This window comes from Xylocopa sonorina, chromosome 9 (assembly GCF_050948175.1).
Source record: "Xylocopa sonorina isolate GNS202 chromosome 9, iyXylSono1_principal, whole genome shotgun sequence".
NCBI lineage: Eukaryota > Metazoa > Arthropoda > Insecta > Hymenoptera > Apidae > Xylocopa > Xylocopa sonorina.
Window position 1 is genome coordinate 8854470 of NC_135201.1, and position 23679 is coordinate 8878148.

General features: G+C 37.8%; 1 protein-coding gene, 2 long non-coding RNA genes and 1 other non-coding gene across 7 annotated transcripts; 1 reads left to right on the top strand and 3 right to left on the bottom strand.

Moving 5' to 3' along the window:
* Window positions 1-1506: 1506 nt before the first annotated feature.
* LOC143427770 (calpain-D) lies at window positions 1507-9372 on the bottom strand. Of its 2 annotated transcripts, none has more exons than XM_076902213.1 (11): window positions 8670-9372; window positions 7564-7928; window positions 6123-7486; window positions 5743-5976; window positions 5359-5661; window positions 4758-5059; window positions 4615-4651; window positions 4218-4543; window positions 3797-4139; window positions 3488-3666; window positions 1507-3423 (listed from the first exon to the last, which is right to left on the bottom strand). In XM_076902213.1, the coding sequence occupies exons 1-11, from the start codon at window positions 8993-8995 to the stop codon at window positions 3243-3245; spliced, it is 3960 nt and encodes a 1319-aa protein (XP_076758328.1). In that variant the 5' UTR covers window positions 8996-9372; the 3' UTR covers window positions 1507-3242. The 2 variants fall into 2 exon arrangements, with proteins under 2 accessions (XP_076758328.1, XP_076758327.1); XM_076902212.1 differs by having other exon boundaries at window positions 5269-5661; window positions 8670-9370.
* A 661-nt stretch (window positions 9373-10033) lies between these two features.
* Window positions 10034-10106, top strand: Trnar-ucu (transfer RNA arginine (anticodon UCU)). Its single transcript has one exon. It is a non-coding gene; the product is annotated as a tRNA-Arg (tRNA).
* A 5695-nt stretch (window positions 10107-15801) lies between these two features.
* Window positions 15802-16761, bottom strand: LOC143427076 (uncharacterized). 2 transcript variants are annotated; one of them, XR_013102243.1, is made up of 3 exons: window positions 16558-16761; window positions 16243-16412; window positions 15802-15900 (listed from the first exon to the last, which is right to left on the bottom strand). It is a non-coding gene; the product is annotated as an uncharacterized LOC143427076 (long non-coding RNA). The 2 variants fall into 2 exon arrangements; XR_013102242.1 differs by having other exon boundaries at window positions 16234-16412.
* A 610-nt stretch (window positions 16762-17371) lies between these two features.
* Window positions 17372-17779, bottom strand: LOC143427271 (uncharacterized). Of its 2 annotated transcripts, none has more exons than XR_013102289.1 (2): window positions 17602-17779; window positions 17372-17502 (listed from the first exon to the last, which is right to left on the bottom strand). It is a non-coding gene; the product is annotated as an uncharacterized LOC143427271 (long non-coding RNA). The 2 variants fall into 2 exon arrangements; XR_013102290.1 differs by having other exon boundaries at window positions 17580-17779.
* Window positions 17780-23679: the final 5900 nt, after the last annotated feature.

Here is a 23679-nt window from a genome sequence, read left to right on the forward strand (position 1 = left end):
AATTATAAGTTTACATTGGTAGAAAACGTAGCTACTTCACTTAGATGGTTCCACTTGAACAACTGATTGCCTCGACAGTATCACAATGTGCACGAAAAAGGATTTTCAGTTTTATTCCTTGAGAAAGAACGCAGCTTGAACGAAGTAAGCGAAACGGTTCTTAAAATTATTAGGCCACACTTTTGCAGTTAGATCCACATTCGCGTCGGATCTTTTAAACGAAAACGATTCACCATCGAGTCGGAACTTGTACTTGCGATATAGCCGAACTTTGTGCTTTTCCATGAAAATAGGAATCGAGCGTATCAGAGCTCTAGTTACGTAGAGAGCCTATCTAACGAATAATTGAGAAATGTAAATAAATGCGCAAAGAATGTTTTATTTCAAATAAAACAGAGATTCTAATATATATAGAGATCTGATAAGAGAACCTGTAACACCTTTCCCTTTCGCATTCGAATCAAGCAAATACGTTTCTAATAAACTGTAGATACTTTGTACTATCGTCGAAATAATATTTCTGTGCTGCCTTTTTCGTTTATCAGTATTTCGTACCTTAACTGACATTTTATACACGACAAAAAACGTCATTAGCTGATCACAGCATTGGATATTGTCATATCACCGCATTCAATACATATCTGTAGAAAGTATTTGACGAATTGCTTTTTCTTTTTCTTTTCTTTTTTTTTCTTTCTTTCAATCAGATCCAACTGCCATCAAAAGAACGTTTCAGTGCCAATTTCATTGTTACACAAGAACATGGAACATGGCAGTTTAATGTTAAAGCCAAAAGCACCGAGCTTTCAATATAAAACTGGATGTTCGCTGGTTTATATAATATACAAGTGTGTCGGTAAAGATCAAGAATATTTTCGTCGACTGTCACGCAAATAAATCTGAAAGAAAATTCATATAAACTTGTATCTGCAAGTGCTTGTTACTTTAATTACTCTTCGCAAAGAGAATATCAATAAATACTAGATATACACTTTTCCTTCTTTTTTTTTTTTCTTTTTAAATTAATACATTAATCTCTAACTCATACGTATAAAAGAACTAATCGTTTATTCACAGCTGTCTTCGACTTGGTATCCTTTTAAATACGGATACAGTTTACATATACGCTAAGAAAGTCCCCTTGGAACAAAATGTACGAATATTCTACGAGTTTTCAATTGGTAAATACAAATAAAGCTGCTGAATGACTCGGGATGATGCGTGTATCGAGATCGGCTTGATTATTCGAGTAGTTCGAGAAATGCTTTCAAATGAATTAGTATGTTCTAATATTTAAATAACGATTCGACGACACAATCAAAAGAGATAATCGTGAATTTTGTCAAGTTACTCGAAGTACTCGAATAAATAGTATCGGTGCGAGAAAACGAGGCGTTGGTTGCTCTGAATTGCAAATTCTCGAGTGTCTTTTAACATCTCGACAGCTCTAGATACAAGATTATACAAACTTTTTCATTATTCCGACGCATACAATTAATGAAAAGAAATGTTCTCGAGTTTTATTAACGCTCTGCGTAATACATGTAAAAAATGATGATTCGTGAGGGGTAAGCCGACATACATCGCATTCAATACAGATTACAAACATATTTAAAAAACACTAGATGTGGAACAGCGGTGATAATAATAAAAATACTTGGCTCGCTTTAGTTTCTTTACATAAACGTTCAACATCAGATTACGAAGCCAGTATATAGTAACAATTTCTTTTTAAAACACGTCGTTCTAATGAGAAACAGAAACGCACGTGTAAACGTATCAGTTGTCTGGTAATTTTGACGTTTAGAAAAGGGAATGTAATTACTTTCTCTACGAAATTATAATCGGATAATGATAGTTTCTGAAATAACAAAAGAAATTATTCAGATATTCCACTATAAAACGAGTATTTGTTTCACAATTAAAACACACGTACATAGAGTATAAAAATAAAACGTAAATCTATGTGTATAAAAAAAATGTATAAATTATTGCCACGTTACGATGACTGTTCCGGTGTGTCATGGTTACAAAATATACAAGACTTATAAAACTCGACTAACTCGTTAACTGCCACGCTTGCGTACGCATAAAGTTTAAGATATGTATTACAATTTAACTGAACATACACAACAATTGCTGATAATAATTTTGTTAATAATATTCTATCACGAAACTTTTAACAACAATGAAGAGTTAAATGTACATTGCACAGAATGGCAGTGAACGCGTCAATATACTGTAAAACTTTCAAGAGAGAGATTCTTGGTTCTGTAGCAATGATCAGCTACATCCATTATTTTTTTTCCTTTAGCACAAGCACTCCATCCAGTCACAGGATGGAAACAACATAAGTTTAGAGATAAAAGTTTTACGATGTGGCCAATATTTAACAACCCTCGATTTAAACGATCGGTAACACATTTTTTTTTCTTTTTTTCTTGTTTTCATGCACAATATACGATACATATTTTTTATTCTCTTTTTAAATGCGAGTTTTGAATATGACTTTTCATGTATTCGAAAATAGGATCGACTTGTGAGATGCAAAAATTGAAAACACTTCGACCCATAGTTTAATAACCATACTCTAAGCAATTCCAAAAAGTATGTATATGTTTTTTTTTTCTTCTCATACAGTTATCAATGGCTGTTACTTACTTCATTTTACATATTATTACTGTATAACTTTTACGCTTTGTTACTTCTTTTTTTTTTTCTTATGGTGCTTATATGTTACGTTGAGAAAATAATTTTTTTTATATAACAAGCAATGTGTTTAATTTGTTCTTCCATAAATATTTAATTTCCCATAAAATTCTTCTTTATGGATCAATGGTTCCCGTAGAAATGTTTAAATTTGCACGCAACTTTTAAAGTATATCCATTTTCATTGATATATAACGAATGATTTCTACCTAATTAAAAAAGAATATCTCTAACACCCCACTGATCTCAGAATCATTGTATATTAATTGTTATTTATTGTATTATATCCAATAGTGAGCTTGTCGTAACGCTAAAAATTTCTCGTACAATACGAATAGCTAGAAAACACAAAATGTGTTTACGGTTCTCAGTACTATATAATAATATTTTCTTCTGTACCGAAAATCTTTCTAGCTTGCTTTGGTTTCCTTTCTTTTAGTATATTTCTGAATATCACGAGTATATAATAAATCTCTTACTTGACAAACGAGATACGTTTAAACATTGTCCTATTTTGTCGCGAGATCGCTTGTTCACGTGATTAAACGAGGACTATGTAAACCTTCGACTTGAGTGTCAATCTGAGGACAATGTTGGGTATCTGGCGGGCCCCAATCATGCAAGTTTCCGCTGTTAGCTAGTCTGTGCGTAAGTCGATGTGCTATCGAGAAACCACCACTACCCTCCAATTGTGTTAAAACTATGATGACTTGTCTACAATACATTCATTCGATTAATCGGGTATGCAAATTTTAATAGAATACCTAAATAAATTTACCTGTGAAGCGGGGGAACACTATCGGCAGTTCTGAGTTGTCCTCTCGTGGACACAACGTTATAGCTTTCATGGCAGTCACATTTTACATGAATCCACTTATTTACATGACGATTTTCTACCATTACTACGAGTCCAGCCCAACCTTTGGTTAGGTAATAAGCAGTCATTCCTTCTCTTCCCTATATGTGAACGTTTCATCAATATTCCCTCATAAAACCCGTATAAAAACCAAAAGTATGTCAAATCGGTAGAAATCTAAAGGACCTCGTACACACGTACAGACATATATCGCGATTCATTTTTACTTACTTCGTGTCGCTGTCCTTTCGCTAAAGTTAAACTTATTATAGCATCGGCTAAGACAAATGCTGGCGGTGAAATTTGTTCAACTAAGAGTCTCTTTGAACTATGAATGGCAAGTACGTATTCAGGATAACTGGAAGTGTCTTCCATTCCTGTGTGCCAATGGTTAAAGGCCAAACACACGACGATGTACAAATCCCTTTCCAGCATCTTGTGACATCCAACAAATCCGCGTACTTGTCGCTTGCTATGCTCTACTAGTCTTCCAACTTCCGGTGCTGCCGGAGACCGCGTACGAAATACAACTACACACAGATCCAACTGGGAACGTTGCGATTTTTCGGAATTCCTAGATACGTGCAGAAACGTAGCATATAATATCATTTGTTACGTCTTCATTTTTAACCTCGCGATACTAGACGCTTACCTTTGCCCTTCTTGAAACAATGTGAATTCTGTTTCCGTAGGTTCTAGTACCGTTAAAAGTACGCATGATAAATGTCTGAGGGATGATAACGGTGGAAGAGTGCCACGTAATCTAACTTCGCTCCATCCAACTCTAGTTTTACAAATATCAATACAGTCGAAATATTTTAATACGTCGTCAAAGGAAATCCAGAAAACACCGTCAGACGCTCCGTGCGGCATAAGCATTTCTCGCAATTGTGGCGTCCATATAGGGCTATCATCGGACCAGTCACCCTTCCAACTGTAGTGGCCCCATGGATTACGCAATCTCAATAATCGTATTCCCTACGAGATATATTATTTCAACTGTTTGTCTTTATACGTACTGTAAATACGCACAAGTATATTTATCTTACCTGTACATCCCGCACATCGAGAACCGAGTAAGCGTGCCTAGATAAAAAGTATTAAGTTATTTTCAAACAAGTGAATGAGAAATGTACTAAGCCAAGTACAGTTTAAGTAAAAATCTGCTAAGCCACACGTCGAGTTCATTTACCTTGGTCTCAAACCCTTACGTTGATATTCTTCTTCGTCGACTTTCATGTTGCCACCACCGCAACTAGCACCCATTAAAAACATAGCTTGCCTTGAAGATAAAAGTTGCGCCCATATTAAATCCTTATCAAGCTCGTCTTCGCTCGGCAAAGCAGATGGTTGTAAAGGCACACTCTCACAAGGGGCACCTGTAAGTGTTGCTAGACCTTCTATAGCACGTCCAGATACTAAAGCTTCGTAGCAACCATGAATTTTAGCCACTGCCTTCTCAATTAACGGCACCCAAAGTTGTTTTCTTTTCGCCTATGATACATTTCATCTTAACCATTAATTTCTCATTTAATCAGTCATTTACTATTTGACTTATAGAGGTATTCGAACGCTTACACGTGCATTTTTTAACAAACGATGATGATTTTTGCACGCGAGGTGAACATATGTATTGATCAGATTGCAAGTGTAAGCATTTGAATATCCTTTATGGGCCATGTGTATAATGTTAACATATTAACCTGAGAATATACTAGATGGCCTCTTTTATCACAGGGTAACAAGTCATCAACTAGTACTGTGGTCCATTTTCCATCTTTACATAATCTTACTTGATAAGCTCCTTCCGGGCAGGTTTCCCTCATTACTAAGACTCTCTTTACAAGCTCGTCACTTTCGGCTAAAACAGCTAACGCTGAAAGTAGCCAACAGTTTCCTAATACACCTTGCGAGATATCGGAAGGCAAGGGCTTTCTAAAGACAGCCCAAGGCAGTTTCGAATCAACGGTAGAGTCAACGTTGATTTGATGAGGCCTTCTCCATTGAACAACGTGGTTATCTTTCGTTTCAGCTGGATTATAATACAGAGATTTTGGAGCCGGTGGAAATGAGTCGTCGACAAAAGGTTCGTTCGTCTATAAAGTAAAAAAAAAAAAAAAAAAAGTGATTATCGTTATTAAAGTATCGATAAAGTTTAATGAAATTAATCGTTGTACCTCTTTACAGTAGCGAACAATGCGCTCCCACTTCTCCAATGCGTCTCTTTCCTCGAGTTGCCTCAAATTTTCCATAACCACACTCTCCTGCCGTTGCATCGTGAGCGTATTCATGCCAGACTCAATAATTCTAGGCCTTTCACCTGGTAGTTGGGATAAATTTTTTGAGATTTGGCACATTTCACAAATTCCATTTGTACTCTTATTTTCATACGTGCACAGTTTACACTGCCACTGGAAAAATTGAAAATTGTATCATGTATAAGTCTTTTAGACGACAAGCGCCGAGGGATCGTTAGGAAAAAGCATAGTGAACAATATTTTATTCTCATACGATTAATAAACGGTATAAGTTCAAGAACAGCTGTAAAAAATCGTACTTGACCATGAGTGGAATCTTTAATTCTTGAGTGTCTTTTATCGCTGATCGACGAGCCGTTTCTTCTCACAGAATTTCTATGTCTCGGGGTGACAACTTTCGAATTTATGGGTGTTGAACAGAGCCTTGGGCTTGGGCTTCTTGATCCAAAAAATCTGCTATCTTTTGGTACATCTAGAAAATCTGCCAATGTCTTACAAGCGTTACAAGTTTGTGCTGATAGCGGATTCCTTAATGTACATGACGGACACACCCAGCTCTCTCCTTTTCGTAGCGTCGCATCTTCTAAATGCATGATACTCTTAAGCTTCGAACCACCGCACGCCTCGCAGGTTGTTCTCGAAGCGGCGTTCAATAATGTACACTTTTTACAAGTCCACGCAGGGGACGGTGGGTCAACTTGATCGTCTAGATCAGACTCGGCTGTGGCCAACGTAGCAGTTTTTTGCGGAATGTATCTCACGCTATCTCTGGACACCACGATCGGGGACTGTGCGTGCATCGAGCATGTCGTCTCGTCTTTTGTTACGGTTATTAAACTTGGTTGCATTAACGAGGGGGGTGATCTAGACGACGCGCATATGTCGCAGCCAGTTGACCACAAAGGATTGTACGCGTAAGAACATTTTCTACAAGTCCACATGCGTTTCAACGAGCTCACGTTCGGTATGTCCCCAACGGGGCTAGTTGCTTCGCTGTGCGCTTTCGTGGATACCAGACCTAATTTGTTACTTTGTTTTTTTGGCAAGGGCGGTGGTATATCGGGATCCGTGATTCCAATGTAAGAATACTTTGGTCTTGTGCTGAAACCAACAGAATGCGGTGGTACCGCGGGTGGTTCATCCTCGTTCAGGCTTCTACGATTGACGATCTTTTTCTGAGACACACTCGTCACTGACTCGACGTCAGAAAAAGATCGTCTGTAAGACAGTGGACCTGCCGAGGATAGAGCGCGAGGTTCCCAAGCAGGCACGCTGATAACCACCCCACTGCAAGGGACTGGACTTCGAGGAGCTTCACACGCCTCGCATTGTTCTAGGCCAGGTGCATTATCGAGCGTACAATTATCACAACTCCAGAGAGTATCGTCTTGGTGCGATTCCGGGACTACTAAACTTGTTGGTCTTTGAATTGCGTGTTCGGTTAACTTATGTACAACGGATCCGTTGGATAAAGAGCGACTAACTTTAGATTTGACTCGTTCGTATATCGAAGGACTATGTCTTTTTGGTGAACGTTGAGAGGTATCAGTGGTATTTCCATAGGAAAGCGTAGTAGACTCCATAGCTTCTATCGGTGGTAAGGTCCAGTCTTCCCTGTCTTGTCTCCTTTCGCTACGACTTATACTCGTTAGCTGTGCCATATCTGCGCAACGAAATGCATAATGGATCGTACGTACTTTATTTAAAACCTTTGTTGGTAAATATTATAAACGTATATACCGTTATTAATAATTCCTGCATCACTTGTAGAAGTTGTCGCATTAGCACCATCCAAAATGTTGGCCAAAAGTTCATTTGCAGCTTTGCGATAATTTGTCCTGCGTAAATTTAGTTTCTTGCTTTTACGTGCACCAATTTGCCTCTTGTCAGCCTCAGCTATAGAAGAATTTGCATCACACGCCACGCAAATCAGACCAGAGCTGCAACTGTTGTCTAGCAAACAACGAACGCATGTCCATTGTGTTACTAAGGAAGGTTGAGAAGAGGATCGTCTGATTGACTCTTTTTTAGAAGATCTCCCGTTCCACGAATCATGATGCGTCTTCTTTGTATGACCATTGAGTAGAATTAAATTCCCCTCCGAGCTAGAAACGAATGGAATACGTAAGACGACGATTAGCGAACGAACGACAAACATTAACGTATGAAATCTCTCAGGGAGAAAGACAAAAGAAAATCCATCTCTTTTATAGATGCCAGAAACAATGAATTTCAATCCTCCTCCTGATGCTTTTTACATTCGATTTAAGATCGAGGAAGGAATACTCTTTGAATACTATTTACTACGCTCAAGAATTTCTTGGTAAACATCTAAGTGTAAAAAAAGATAGAGACTAACAAAGTATACGCTATTGTTGATATCGTTTCGAAGCATGTATCATCAACAATAAACGAAAGCCGCCTGTATTCCGTAGATGCAAAAGTACTTGTCATATCTACGTTTCTGCGACCATGCAAAACAAATAAATTGCACATTCGATATTACATTCCCCTTGCAAACCGTTGCTTTGTGCATTGTGCGAAATCCTTGGCGGAAATAAAACTTGTTCGGCGCTAGGTAGAGAGAGGGGAGGCTGATTGCTATTGAAAATACCTTGATCGATACGCGAGATATCGCGTGAAAATGATCCCGCTGAGAAAAACGTAAAGGATTACAGTTCGAGGGCTCTCCCTCGAAGTTGTGTCGAGTTCGGTAGACTGTATACAAACACGCGAGAAATCGAAGAATGGGGAGGTGGTAGGTGGCGGTGGGGAGGGGAGAAGGTTCTGAGGGGAGAGAAAAAGAGAGAGAGAGAGAGAGAGAGATGAGTTAACAATTTCCTCACCGATGTACGAGATCGGTTTTGACGTATTCATAAGCCGTTGGACGATTATTATCGGCCTTCGCTGGTCTCTCTAGACGAAGTTTCGGCAGAGGTGTCGGCGGCACGGACACCGAGGAAGAGTCACCCTCCTCGCCGTCTCTTTGCTTTCCCTCCTCTTTCACCCCTGGTACCTTGCGGGCCAAACTCAGGCTGAGCCTGACGAGGTTTGCCTTCTCATCACTCCTGAACCGTGTAAGCCCGCACCTGGCGCATCGCGTGCTCTCCGTTGGATTTATCAGAGCGCACTCCGAGCAATGCCACTGCAACACCGATGCGATCGAGCCCATTCTTTACACGTAGTCATGGCTCCTTTGCTAACAGGATCACTGACTTTTTTAGCCACGATCCCTCCCCTTTCCTTCGCCTCGACCGGACTAATCACAGCACACCACCGCGGGATGGACGAGGCTCGACGATTATCGTGACACACGTCCGGACCGAATTCCCATCGGCTGCGGCGGTTGCCCGCCGTTCTTTGTCATATGTTTCCGAACGGCCATCTTTCCCTTACCACCCCCCTACCCTCCTCTTCCGACAAACTTTTATTCTATCTCTTTCTTTCTCTTTTTCTCCCTTTCTTTCCTTCGTCGCATCACACAGTGAAAACACGAATGCACACACGCGACTCTCAGTGCATCCAAGCTTTTTCCTTTACCCCGTATCACCTTTCACGCATTTTTCTCGGTCCCCGTTTTATCGACACTTTCCTCACCAGTTTATACCCCGAGTTCTTAATAACTGTCCTTAAACGGGGGGGCGCGCGCACTGACGATCACCGATCCGCGTTTTATCGCTCACTCGATAATCGGGCCAGGACTTGATACGTCAATCGCGAACGATGTAGACATTTTCTCCGGTACACACGACCGTATCCCGAGCTGGTGTGTTGACTACATCCGTCGCGCGACAGGGCCGTACGATTATCGATGCGATATCGATAATTGTCAGATTTAGAAATTTGCCAATCGTATTACTCTAGATAAATCATGGTTAATAATTGTTACTTTGAAATGATTCTGTTTCAGAGGAATAATTAATGATCGATTGCGATGTTTCACTTACTTTTGAACAGAATGTACCATCAATATGTAACTTGTTTTATTCAAGTTTGCGCATTGAATTCAACGTGTGAAATAAATGTTTTAGAGAATATTATTATGTTGGTTGATTTATGGTTATAAAGTCTTTGCCAGCAATAAATTAGGACTGTTGTAAACATCATTTTTCGTACGTTACTGGTAGCTACATGTATCAGCGACATCTATAATTGAGTAAAAGTATACTGTAATTATGATATACAATTATAAGAGAATGTACACCACCAAGTCCCTGTGGCGCAGAGGATAGCGCGTTGGACTTCTAATCCAAAGGTCGTGGGTTCGATCCCCACCAGGGATGATTAAAAACGGCCGTTTTTTTATCTTTTTTCCCAATATTTGTAACAGTTTTTAATTACAACAATTATATTTGATGTTACAAACATTTGTCGTTGTTCAAAACTGTCCACCGTTTACTTGAAAGTACAAAACATCAATTTGTTTGTCACTCTGGATCCATAATATTATGCTTCTCGCGTGGTGTATCGCTTTATTGTTAAACTTACTTTAATTCTCGTTACGGATACCGCGAACCAGTTATTTTATTTACAGGAATACTTCTCCGTTCTCTTTTTACCACGCTCAAGTCTCGAGTTTGTTTTACTTTTAGTGGGTTTTAGCTCGGGGCAAAAATAATACCGAAGGGAGAGTAAGCGAAAACGGGTGGACACGAAGGTGAATAGACTTTCTGTGGACACGTATATACGCACACGGCAATGGTCGTGTCGTTCGATTTGGTTTATCTCGTAGCAAAACATTCCTTCGTCCTGCACTATTTGCAGAACGATCGAGAATTATCATTACGACCAGAACTAAACGCGATACCCCGCGTCTTGTAGCGTTCTTAATTAATTAACAAATAATTCAAACGGATAATTATTCCCCTCTATTACATTTATTGTCCTCTGCAGGAACTCTGCTCTGAAAATCGCGTATCTAGCAATAATTTATGCATACTTATGTTAATTGCGATTGCGAGGTAAATAAATGTTACTAAATATACTACTCGCGATAACGTTCCACGTTTCATGGAGAGTGGAACGTTCTGGAAACTCTAATCGTAGCAACAACGAAGATGCACAATTTCTATAGCGTTCCAAAGCGACGTTGATCGCAAGTTTTCAATGAAGGAACAATGGGCTCGAACGAGTGAAAAGCTCGTAAAAATTGTAAAAACTATTTACAACTGCTCTCCTGGATTTGTACCAGAAAAACTGTATCAATCAAAGTTCCACGATGACAAGTTTATCGTATGTCTAGACGTACAATCCGTCTAGCTGGATTATGTGTCACCGCGAATCTGTTCACTCCGGATATTGATCGACGCATCATTAATTATTAATGAGCGCCTCTTACACTTTCGATCGGACGAATACTCGACGGGAGACATTCTAATTGATAATGCATACATATACATGGACGGTTACTTAATTAAGTCCTGATTTTCGATGGACAGACTATATCCGCGCCTGTTTTGCATTAATTGTAAGTCGAGGACCGATGTGTAACTATTTTCGTGCAGGCCTCAATCGTAGCTAACGTCGAAATTAGCATAGAAATATGATTTTCAATTCGTATTGTATAACAGCCGCTGTTTATACCGGTTAAAGGTAAGAAACAATAACGAGAGGTATACGTTCAGGCCCTGTCATTCGATACTCTGATAACTCGAACGCAATTTGAAAGATCCTCTTCCTAACTTACTAATCATTCGACTGGCTAATCGAGATATCCACGGTTGACAGTTAAATTATGGCACTATAAATAGATGACTGACAGAAGTCTTAAAGGGATGACTAAGTGCGATTATAACTTGCAAAACACTATTTCAAAAGAATCGTGTTAAACTGTATCAGAGCTATCACAGGTCCAGAATCTCGCGCTTTTCCGCGTCGAATCTAAAACGATTTAGATCCAAGATTTGTAATACGACCTGAAGCCTAATCGAGGCAGGGATCGCTGCTCTATATTCTTCGATTCGATCGTAAAATACCCGAGGCCTGCCGTTTCAAGCGATTCCTTAAAGCCTGAGAAAGTCGTCATTACGAAATTCCGAAAGCCACTTCCGTCTTCTAATTTTATATCCGTCGTTAAACTGTCTTCGTTAAACTTTTCCTGGCCCAACGTCTCGACTTTTTCTCCTTTTTGTTAAAGCTTGTTATTCAAAACAACCTGCGCAAAGTAGGTTTATGGACTTCGAAATGAAACTCCATCGTACGGGAACGCATCATCGTCTTAGTCGACGTTTGCCTGTTTAGAAACAGAGAGATTCATCAAGTTTATCATGAATATTACACGTCTACGTTACGTGGTAACTTTGCGAACTTCGCTTACGAAAGGCAAAAAGGTTTTCCCTACCGGATTTATTTGGGACGCGGGTTTATGACCCAAGCGAGATGAAATCGATAATGAAACGCTCGCTCTGTGGTTGCCAGGATCGCGATGCACGGCCGAGACAGGGACGTGGTTCGTTTTCGATTTTTAAAAAACAAGATCAGCAATTTTCCTGGGGGAATCCAACGTGGAAAGGCTGAATCATCCTGCCGCAATTTTAATTGCGTACCGAGTGAGTCATGCGATTTGACCGGGTCGTATGCCTTCTACGATTGTCCACGGATAGAAGAGATCTGGGGGAATAGAAATGAGTGTTAGAACGCGTGATAGCACAAAGAATGTATAAACGAAGAGGACGTGAAATAAAAATAGATGCTTAAGTGTCGCGAAACGAATAATTCGACTCGAAAGAGACACGTGTGCGCGAGTGTACACGTTGCAATGTCGGCGAGAATTAAACGCAGCATGCGAGATCAGACGGCAATTAAATTAAATTGAGCAGTTTGTTATCGACTCGGTTGCGTTTTCGTGCGGGCAATCGCGCAGGAGACATTGCTAGGCCGAATCGCGTGACTCATTCCACGTGTAATCCATGCGGAACGTCATTATTTCTGCGAGGGACGAAATAAGGCGTTCGAGAAGGGACGAGTACACGGCACACGTGCGCATAATTCGAATATTTTCAGATAGAACGTTTCAATTATTCGTCCGACTAATTATGAAGCTAAACAAGTGCATTTTTTCATAGTAATAAACACTATAACTATGCTGGTATATATAGTTAAGAGAAAGAGAATGAAATATTTACGTATATTTCAATATTTCAATAATAATTAATAAGCTTAAAGTCCATTGAATCTTTTAACTTTCCAGGGTATCTTCGTGTAGTTTGAAAGGACTTGGTGCATCGTTTAAAAACATGGACGTGTTGAAAGTAAAAAGGCTAAAAACAAACGAGAGACATTACGTTTTCCTTTTTAACCGTACTTCCTTTCTTTGAAGAAGGAAAATACGAAGAATGCGTTACAATATAAAACGAACGATTACTGCTTGTATGGTAAACAGTAAACGATGAACTCGAATGCAAATTGTAGCGGGTTCGAGTGAGTCATATCCGGAATTAATTCTTTTACCATCCTGACGTCGACACGTGATAAATTTACCGCTAATCATTCCTGACGCGAAGTTTTTGTACGATATTACCTGCCTGAACACCACTTCGTACGATGTTCGTTATGTAGAGCACGAAATTTCCGATTATTCGTTATCATTTGCCACAAACAGCAAACTGTCAGAACTGAAAAAGAAGAAAAAAAACTACATTTATTTTAGTCCAATAACAATATCTAATTAAGAGCAACTCACCTTTTTTTTTATAAACAGTTATAGTTCTAGTTATAGTAGGCTGGTATAATTGATGACGTGAAGTCATAGTTATAGAAATAGCGGCTCGTATTGTGAGTCTGCTCCCGCACTGATATTTTTGACTTGCACGTGGATGTGTATGTAGATAAGAAGACAACGACACATCGTGTTCAAATGGAAATCGCAAGAGCTGTGGTAAAAATGAAAAAACATGTTTGTAACAAGTAAATAGTAGGGCTTGAACAGAAAAAGAGGAAGATGAATAAATTAAACTGTTTTGTAGAGCCTACAAACGTAGCACATAAGACAATCTAATTGTATACAATTTTCTTTCAAGCACGTTTGAATACTTCTGTGCAGGAGTGCGGATCGTATAAAAGAAATTTGAGTATCATTGCCGGAGAATATAAAAGGCGCAAAACTTGTAAACATATTTTTCGAAATGGTTATTTCGTTACGACTGTATGAAAAAAAAAACATTCAAATGCTCTGACTGTAAATACACAATGACGATCATAAAAAGCAAGAATCAAGAATCAACGAACGAGTTTTGCAGAAGCGAAATGATATTGTATCTGTAAGCTAATTTGGGAGAATTTATTTCTGTTTGTTTGTTTATGCACGTAATTAAACATTCCCGATTAGTGGGATAATTATACGATGCCAAGAATAAATTAATCACTGCTTGATATTTAATTCTCACGTATTTAGAACATAAATATTTATTCGGTACTTTCCCAACAGATGAACAGAAATGGTACGTGAATGTTAAAAGTCATAACACTTGGGCTTTTCTCTCATTTAAAACAAATCTGTATTTGGCACGCTTTACATGTCTACCATCTGTAACACCTTTCCTCGGCGGCTTGATCAATCTTGTTAATTGTTCTACATCGTAAAATGAATTTTAACGATTGTCTGCATCGCGAGGAAAGCTTGTTCACGTCTGGTATACTTTCGACTGAATTTCTCCCTGATTTTCGTTTCCAGAATATATATAACGTGCTCTTTAATTATTAAGCGATTAGTTAAGAAATCAAGTAACATTCCCATAGCAATTGTCTGTTTCTTCAAGAGCTTCGTTTTATCATTAAACTTCGAATTTTCGTCAATATAATTTGCTGTAATTAAAAGCTTATTGTTCCAAGTTCGTCACTGATTAAGTCGATAAATATGTTTTCGAAATTTAAATCGCTTTCTCTTCGGCTCTTGTCTTTTTCGATAACAAATGAAAATGTTGTCCACAAATCCTGTACTTATACAAGCATTAATTAAGCTTATTTCGGAAATACGATTAAAAATGTCTTCATCAGATCGAAATACGAGGAATATGTATCTAATCGCTTTATCGTTCGATTCCTAAGAGAGATTGTGATATCGATATGCCGTTCATTAAGAAGTATTTTTAGCCATCATTTCATAATTTATGTATATATCTACATATATACGTGAATAAGTCTTTCTCCAATTTTATTAGAAGCAATCACTTTTGCTTTTCTCTTAGGAAGACGATAATGGAACATTTGAACAGTTTGACGACATTGAAAATGTTCACTTGTTTAACAGAACGTTAGTCTCAAGGATGCGATACGTTATCGTATGCACAAAGTATAATGAGGCATCTTACGCTTCCAACGGTGATAGAGCTATCGTATATCAGTACTATCGACGCGTGATTAACGTATGTAACACTCGTGTGTTCCAAATTATTCATCGCTTGTCGTTAAATGTACGATTATAAATAGATATCTACTGCGGCACTCGAACAGATTGCGAATTGCAGTAAACAAGAAACGGATCGCTGCGAATTTTATGGGCGTAGCTGCTTCTTCTGTTTGCGAAAGATCAAACAAACGTAGTTTATAATTCGACGAAAGACAGATAGGTTTATAAAAGAATATGATTTCATATTAGCAGAGAGAGAGAGAGAGAAAGAGAGAGAGTATACAGTGTACAACAATAATAATAATAACTCGTAATAATAACTAGCAAAGATGGAATTAGCAAAAAATAAAAATTTGTAACCAACCTAACCGTAGACTCATACTATAGAAGTACACGAATGAGCCTTGGCTTGCCCAGATTTGGTTTGAATTTTACTGTAAGTCCTGCTTGACGATCACGTATGAAATGGAATATACATACACGACTAACACTGCAGGACTGTAAAGAGTGTTATAAATGTGAAGAGATGATGTGATGATTATTTAAACAGACCTCGATATATCCTTCTTCCTCGTGCGAATGAAATTCACAGGAGGAGGATGAAGAAGAGAATGGGAAACACGAGAGAAAACCGATCGTGGGTTCGAACCTGTGCTCTTTGGCTTACGAAACACGGGCTCTATCCATTTCGCTGCTTCCTCTTGAAAAACTTGGTGGTGGGAACTTTATATCTAGAAATAGATATATAAATTATTCATAATTGTTTTATAAATATTTAACATTTTGTTTCTATAATAATTTGTATATTTCAATAATAAAAGAAGAATACATACTTAAACCTTCTGAAAATATTCGACAACGTAGAAAAATACTCAGAATGTTAATAAGTTACTACGTGGACACGAAACGGGTAAATATACGGTAATATTTCTCAGAAAAATATGATAACATCTTACGATTATACCGAAAGTTAAATAACTGACAATTCTCCAACAAAAAACTAAAGTACTATTGTTTCCTCTATTCTTTTCAGGAAGCATTTATGAAAGCTATGTTTACGTAACATATTTTACAATTAAATACGTAATAACATCTCGTAACCGTGCACTGCGTCACGTCATTAAGAAACGATATTTCCCCTTTAACATGATTGTAACTTGTCCTACTAGAGATTCATCCATCTGATCTGTTGCTACACGAGCAACGTTAAACAGGAACTATGCTATTCTCTAGAAGTTTCTTTCTGTAATATATATATGAAAAGATGTTGTAATCAACGAAGTAAATATTTTTTACGTGTTCTTTGCTACTTTATAACGCCATGAAAGGTTTAAAATATTCTAGGACGCTTGAATACTGGGATTATTCATACTACGCGTCTATCTGGCCTGTACCAGTGAATGTTGCCGCCACGCTTAAAGATTTGGAACGAAAAACCTTTGTAGAATTTGACGTCATTCTTCTCTACCTCTCAGATAGTGAAAGTGTCGGACTTGAGGCGAGACGATAGGATCACGGCTGCAACAGCGATACTCGTGACTTCGAGCACGAAGTCCTCAGAGATTTAATTAATCGAACGATGTTTTTTTGAATTTTCCTACCTCGTGAAAAGCAATCTGAAACGAAAAACGGAAAAACGTGAAGTCTCTGCGGTTTTCCACGAATTGCCGATGTTACATATTCAACATTCGTTCGCATAAAAAAAGTTACATTTCGTGACATGAAAGACCAAGTGTTCAGTTATGAATTTTTGCTTGATAAATATTTGCCATTCACAATATACTTGGAACTCTAAGAAGAACATTTGCAAATTGCTTGCATAATCTCGAAGATACTTTTTGTCTTTACTACAATCTATTCTCAGAGTACTGTATTGAACTTTAATATTACACCATCAATGGGATTAGGTGAATGATGACGTCAGTGGAAGGACCCAGGAATCGATACGTAAATCGAGTCCCGTCATCGTTAATTGAATGACCTGCTGGCGTTCAAGAAAAGGGAAAAATCGATAAAATCACTGGAGCCAGTGCGTGCTTATCGAATGGCGCACAATGAAGATTCTTCTGGCAAGTTCCCCCACAGATTAATAATTCATTGAGCACCATCGATGTACAGGGTTTATTATTAAGTTAATCAAACAGTTTTCCCATATCTTTTAAAGAAAATTTAGATAGAAAGAACACAGTAATCCTATAATCGAATGTGGGGTCTCAAAATTTGTCATAAGAAATCTCACAGCTTCTCTGCCACACTGTATCACAATAGGGCATGATTCAAGATTATGTAATGTTGTTCAGTTAAAGCAGTTTCGCTGCGGTATATACTGGATTCTGTTAAATATGATAGCATTGTACAATATAGTATCTCCAGTTCCACGTAACTGTCCACATAATTGATTCTAATTTACATATATGCGTCGATATGCTCACAGGGGGTCTGACCGATCCATAGGAGGTCAATTGTGATGACGATTTTAATTCGCTTCGATACATCTGCATAGCAACAAACAATAACCCAATGATTGCAATAATAAGACCGTAAGCTCTCTGGTAAGTTTCCATTAAAAATAACCGAGGACTGATTTCATCGATACGATTGCGAGGCATTCTTGCTGTTGAACGCACGACGATAAGCCACTATACATTTTTAAGAAAGTGAAACGCATTTTCGATGCACCATGTTCCACGACTATCGTAAGAGAAAAAATACACTGGAAATACGTCGCGAATGATAAGGTATTGCAAAAAATTCGACAGACGAATTCCTCGGTGGATCAAAATAAATTCTCGTAACAAAAACAGAATGATGATGAATTTTTTTTAAATCCAAAAGTAAATCCTCAACTTTAATGGCGCTATTTATATGGGACATCCTTGTGGAAGACTTTTACTAAGAGCAGACGACCTTAACCCTTGCATTAAGTAGAGATTAGCTGACGGGGCTAAAGAATAAAGTTTCAAACAGTCCGATGATTCTAATTATTTTCTACTCTTTCCAGATGATCAATGGCAGATTATATCTATCAAACCTTCCTTTCTTTCCACATAATCCAAACGAACCATTGAATTAGAATATATAAATACGTACATACATATATATTTGAATTGTTAGAAGGGAATGGCTCGTCGTGAAAGTCGCCTCTTCTTCCGGTTCCATTATTCCAGCGTACTCACTTCTAAGGAAATCGCATATTCGCAGAAGGTAAGGTCATTACGCAAGAGTCGGGTATCCCACGATAGTAAAAATTACCAAGTTTAGAGCGTGGGATGTTCTCATGATTTTAACACCGAATTGCTTCTTTTTTGAGGTAATTTTTTTCCACTGGCATCTGATGTATGAGTTTCACATGCGTTCGCATCCCACATAATAGACAAATTCTGTAACGGAATGGAATACGTTAAATCGTAGGCTTGAAATTGTCTCGGTGTATCATTGACGGAAACAATTGCCGGGAAGAATAGCAGAAACGTCTGCAAGAAATTAATCGACGACAAAGGAAGACGAACGAGATGCTCTTTGACCACCTTCTTGGGGTCTCTGGTTGGTAGCCATGACGACCTGAAGGGTCTATGCTCTCTGGTGCTCTCGAGGTCGACAAGGACAAGTCGTCAAGGGGTGCCAGCAACACTCGTTTCTACCGTTCGTCACATATTCGCGGGAACTCTTTTATTCCAGCAAATACCATATTGTCAGCACACCAACGCTCCTTAGTTTAATCCTCCGTCTGCGATCTGAGTCTTTTCTCTCACACAAGAGTCTTCACTCTTGCAAATTCGACGCTCCATATTTCTGCTCCCGTTTAAAAAAAGTCTCAAACGATGAGCATATTCTTCGTCTTCTTTGGGTTTTTGTCTGAAAATGTAAAATTATCGGAGCTAAGAAATTAGGCTACGCTCAGAGCCCTATAAAATATGTAGTACATTGTATAACAGTGCTTTAGAATTCGAAATATTTCAAAGTATCCAACGAGCGTGCGTGACTTGCAGAATTCTAAGAAGATGATGACTGAACATTACATTTTGGTCAATAAGTTCAGTTTTCTTCGATGTTAGCTCAACCTATGACATTAAATTCAATTGCTTGAAAAACAGTTAGGTTGCATAAGACGTCGCGAAAGAATAATGGTATTATAATACCAAATATTTTTTATTGAGACTGTCTATGCATTGAACATACATACGTTACGGAATATTGTGTGGGTCTCGAAATGTTTTTTGCATTTACGTAACATCAATCCGAGCGATCATCATCAAATATTGATATTTCAGTAGATGGGTCCTCCAAAGCAACCATTCACCATGTATATATAAACCTGTGTGTGCTCTTGGCTGCAAATGAATTAGTTTTCCAAAAAAATATTTCACTACTTAAGAAAATAATGTAATCTGTGCTACTAAAGCCAAAAGTAGAGGAGATACAGGCATGGAAAAGAGTTTAAGAGTTTAGAAAGTAAGAAACTGAGGTAAACGTAGACTAAACAATCCGTATCAACGAGTGAGGTCGTGACATTAAAGTGTTTTTACTAAATATGTCATTTGATTGAATTTGCGTCACTAGACAGATTTTGCTGACAAATCCGTTTCATGCGTTTCGCTTCTTCCGCGAAGAAAAATTCTCACAGTTGAAAATAGTATTATTGATATTCTTTGCTTTGATCCACAAACTAAGATAACAAGTTTATATTTTAGTGAAAAAAATATCTCAACCAATGATACAGTTGAAAACAATTTTCCGCAATTAAAAGACAGTATTAGCGGTATCTCTTGTTTCAATTAAAAAAAAAACGAGATAACATTGTCTTATAACTTCGAGGCACGTTTAAAAAAGTAGTAGTTGCTAAAACGAATTAATCGTTGATACAATTGTAACGATTCTAAGTCTACTTTATCTTCGATCTACTTTTGCTCACAACAGCGTAGAAGAAGCGGTAAACAAACGGTATTTTGAAAATACCACCGCCTACGCGCGGACAATATCGATATTCTACCAAGCGTAAAGCTCTACGGCATTTTACCGCATTTTCATAGTAATAAAACGCCTGGCCAAGGGATTACTGGATGCAAGCTTTCACCTTTAAACTTTACCAGCTTTTATCCGATCCTATTAACCAGCCGTTGTAATTATGGTCCCCTGAATACATTATGCCACGATGTTCTAGATTTTTATGGCAATATTATCATTTTCTCTTGGCGCGTACAATATTGCCATTTAAACTCCATAAAAGAATGCTTGCAAGATATAAACCTACAACATAAAAGTGGATTAAACAACGAAGAACGACTGGAGGCTTTTCGCGGCGGCCAACAGAATGTTGTATTGAGAATGTATAAAATAAAATGTCGCGTTAAATATTCTATAGAGGTATAGAACTGTACGTTTATTCTTCATGATGGCTTTCAGGACTTTTTAGGTATTCTCAGTGAATGTATGTATACTTGCGTACCATTTGCGTCAATGATTTTTATCCAAGAGAGTGTTACTTACGTAAAAGATACGCAGGATAACGTTACAAAGAAGAACATTCTAATCTTAAAACGAACCAACGAGGGACACATGGGGTCAGGGATCTGTCTCGCTTGGTCTCGCGAAATACGTACGTACATATGTACATAGAAATGGTAAACAATGACCTGGATTGTGGAAAACAAGGAAAGATCGATTGACTGGATGGCGTGGGGGAAATTGAATATGCATTTTCATGCTAGAAATTTAATGGCATCTAAACACGAATCCTAAGTTAGCTTGCTCTTCGAGCGATACACAATTCAGGTACACTGTACGAGTTTTTATTTCAATCGATTGCTTAGACCAAGCGAAACTTCAGTCTATCGACTTTGAAGCTCGAATCGCGCGTCTGGACTCTATCATAAATGTAAGAAGGGGCAAGAAAGAGCAATAGTATTACAAACGGATCGTATCAGCCGGTTCTTGCCTTTGAAAGCGCACAGCGAGGGAGGAAATCGAAACTTTTCTTAGGCGTGTAGCAGAATCTATTCACATTAGCCTGAATGGTTTGAAGAGTGAAATAGGGAATCCACGTGCACCGGCTGTATCTAAACGTATAGCTTTTCTTTTGATCCCAGGCCTCTGCAGATGCACGAAAACCGTTAACGTTTCGTTCACAAAGGAAGTATTCGAACCCGCAGAAAAGTATATATACCCAGCAGATGCTTCGAATCTTCTCAAAAGTCGTTTCTCGATCTAGATTTGCATCGATTAATTTCAATCAGTTAATTGTCCGCTCGAGGAGACTACTTTCCGTTCCAACCAATAACTCGTTGCTAAATAAATTGAGAAATAAATTTCTATTGAAGAACGCAGTTCGATAAATTATAATATTTGCGTTAAACTACTCGAATGCTTGATTCAAGGAAAATACTTCTCTCTTATCGTGTTTTGAGATGCGTCCTGTTTGTTTCTGCCTGATAACATGACCCGAGACCGAACAATACTCGCGATTGCAGCCTGGCGGACTCGTCGAACGACTCTTTCCCCTCCAAATAATCCAGAGCTTTGGTAAACTCAATACGGGAACGAAGAATCGAATGAAATTGGCTGATCCAATGGATAGAGTGTAGCAGGAAGGGTGTTGCGACCGCAGAGGGTGGAATACTGCAGGAAAAACTATGTCTAGCCAATTGTTTACGCCATTCTGAAATGTGTTTAATTATTCCAAGTGAAAGTTGCACAACGCAGCTAATGAGTTATTCTCCGTATGTTTTCATACATACTTTTACATGCTTACAATTCAATATACTGATTAATGCAATAATTTGCAAAAACACTTATCTTTGACGTATATATGATAATGTTTTTTGCATACGTATTAAACGTTTATACGTCTTGTTTACGAGAAATTTCTTTAACGCTATGAGTATTTAGAGATTCATGAAGTACCCTTTATGAAACCAATAAGATGTAGACAACTGTTGTTTAGATATGAACAGGCACAATGACTGTATTCTTCTTTGAGCTAAGAAAGCTTTTGTCAAATGTGTATTGCACACAGTGGCGCCAAATTCTTCCATTCATTGTTCCATATAGTTTATCTTTGCGTTACGTGAAGTACTTTTGCATCGAGGACTGATCGAATCATTTCACGATAGCTTCCATGGAGACAAATAAGAAAACGTGTTCATGTCGATTGAAAAATAAGATAACACCGATCGTATAAAGTGTGTTTCCTGTAGTAGAGGCTGTAAAAGTGCACGTTCGAATATCATGGTAACACGCTCCATCTTAAAAGAGGCAACAGAAACAAAAGCTGATCAGTAAAGGCCATTTTTCTCAAGGCTACAGTTTTTAATTCTCATGGCCGTACATGTTATTTAATTAAACGAAACCCTATATACTCGTAATCTTCAATTTGAAAGGGAAGTCAAAGATTATTTCGTAGCTATTTGATTATAAATGTTAATTGTGAAATTAATTTGATACGAGACCCTCGAAGATTTGATTTCCTTATTACTGATTTAACACTAACACAGGTTTTTGCTACGAGTTCCGTATCGAATATTTCGTAACAGATACGGGTAGATGTACGTAACAGGTCTGATATTATACCGTATATCAAGGAAGCTCATCGTTCGAAAACAGTTTCAGCTGATAGTTGAAAATTGATAATCTCCTTTTTTATGCTCGCAACTTTTCATGTTTCAAATATCGACTGTAAACAATTTATGATAATATTCATTAGGAACACGAATACTTGCATTGTAATTTTAAATTTGTATCTACAGATTCTTTTTTATACAACATTAAAAAACTAATTAATTACAGAGAAATAACACTTACAACGGTTTCGTGGACTGGAGGATTGATGATGGAGGATCCAGATGGAGTTTAACAAAATTTCAAAGGGTATTACAGGAAAAAAACGATCTTTATTGTATAACTTGCCCTTTCAAGTGAAACATGTGTTCCTTACGCTGCCTGTAAAGTATAATATAAGTTATATTATACACACAATTCATATTTAAATATAAATATGTAATTGCTGCACGTACATATCTATGTGTATATATTCTTGTATATATATATATACGATATATATGTATGTTTGATTAACGCGGATACAAAACTACAATACTTGGCTCGCCTACATCACCTCAAACGGAAGAATATGGAAATATAGACTGTTGTTGGTGGTTTATGTAAATTTTATAAAAACAAAAAAAAAGTCCCACAAAGGGCTTCGTATATATATATCTATATGTTTATGACTGTGTGCGTATTAATCTTAATGACAGGAAACTCAAAAAGAAACGATACAAAAAGCTTAATTACGTTGTATTGTTAACTTATATCGTACGCATATACAGGGCGTTTCAAAATAATCCGATCACAAAACATGTTTCCCATCTCTTTTTCTGGGATTTCTTAAATAATAAAGATTAACAAAATTAACAACAATTCAACAACTTAAAAAGAACACTGGACAAAATATTAACAAATCGCTCGAAACACTTTTAAAAAATGGTCGCGATAGATAAATAGAACGCACTATA

What these genes read in the sequence shown, in the direction of transcription:
- LOC143427770 (XM_076902212.1), bottom strand. Translation starts at nt 8,995, where the DNA reads ATGGGCTCGATCGCATCGGTGTTGCAGTGGCATTGCTCGGAGTGCGCT. An exon ending in GCCATCTAGTATATTCTCAG is followed by an intron (nt 5,060 to 5,268) that starts GTTAATATGTTA and finishes AATGTATCATAG; the next exon opens with GCGAAAAGAAAACAACTTTG. An exon ending in TTGTTTCAAGAAGGGCAAAG is followed by an intron (nt 4,140 to 4,217) that starts GTAAGCGTCTAG and finishes GCACGTATCTAG; the next exon opens with GAATTCCGAAAAATCGCAAC.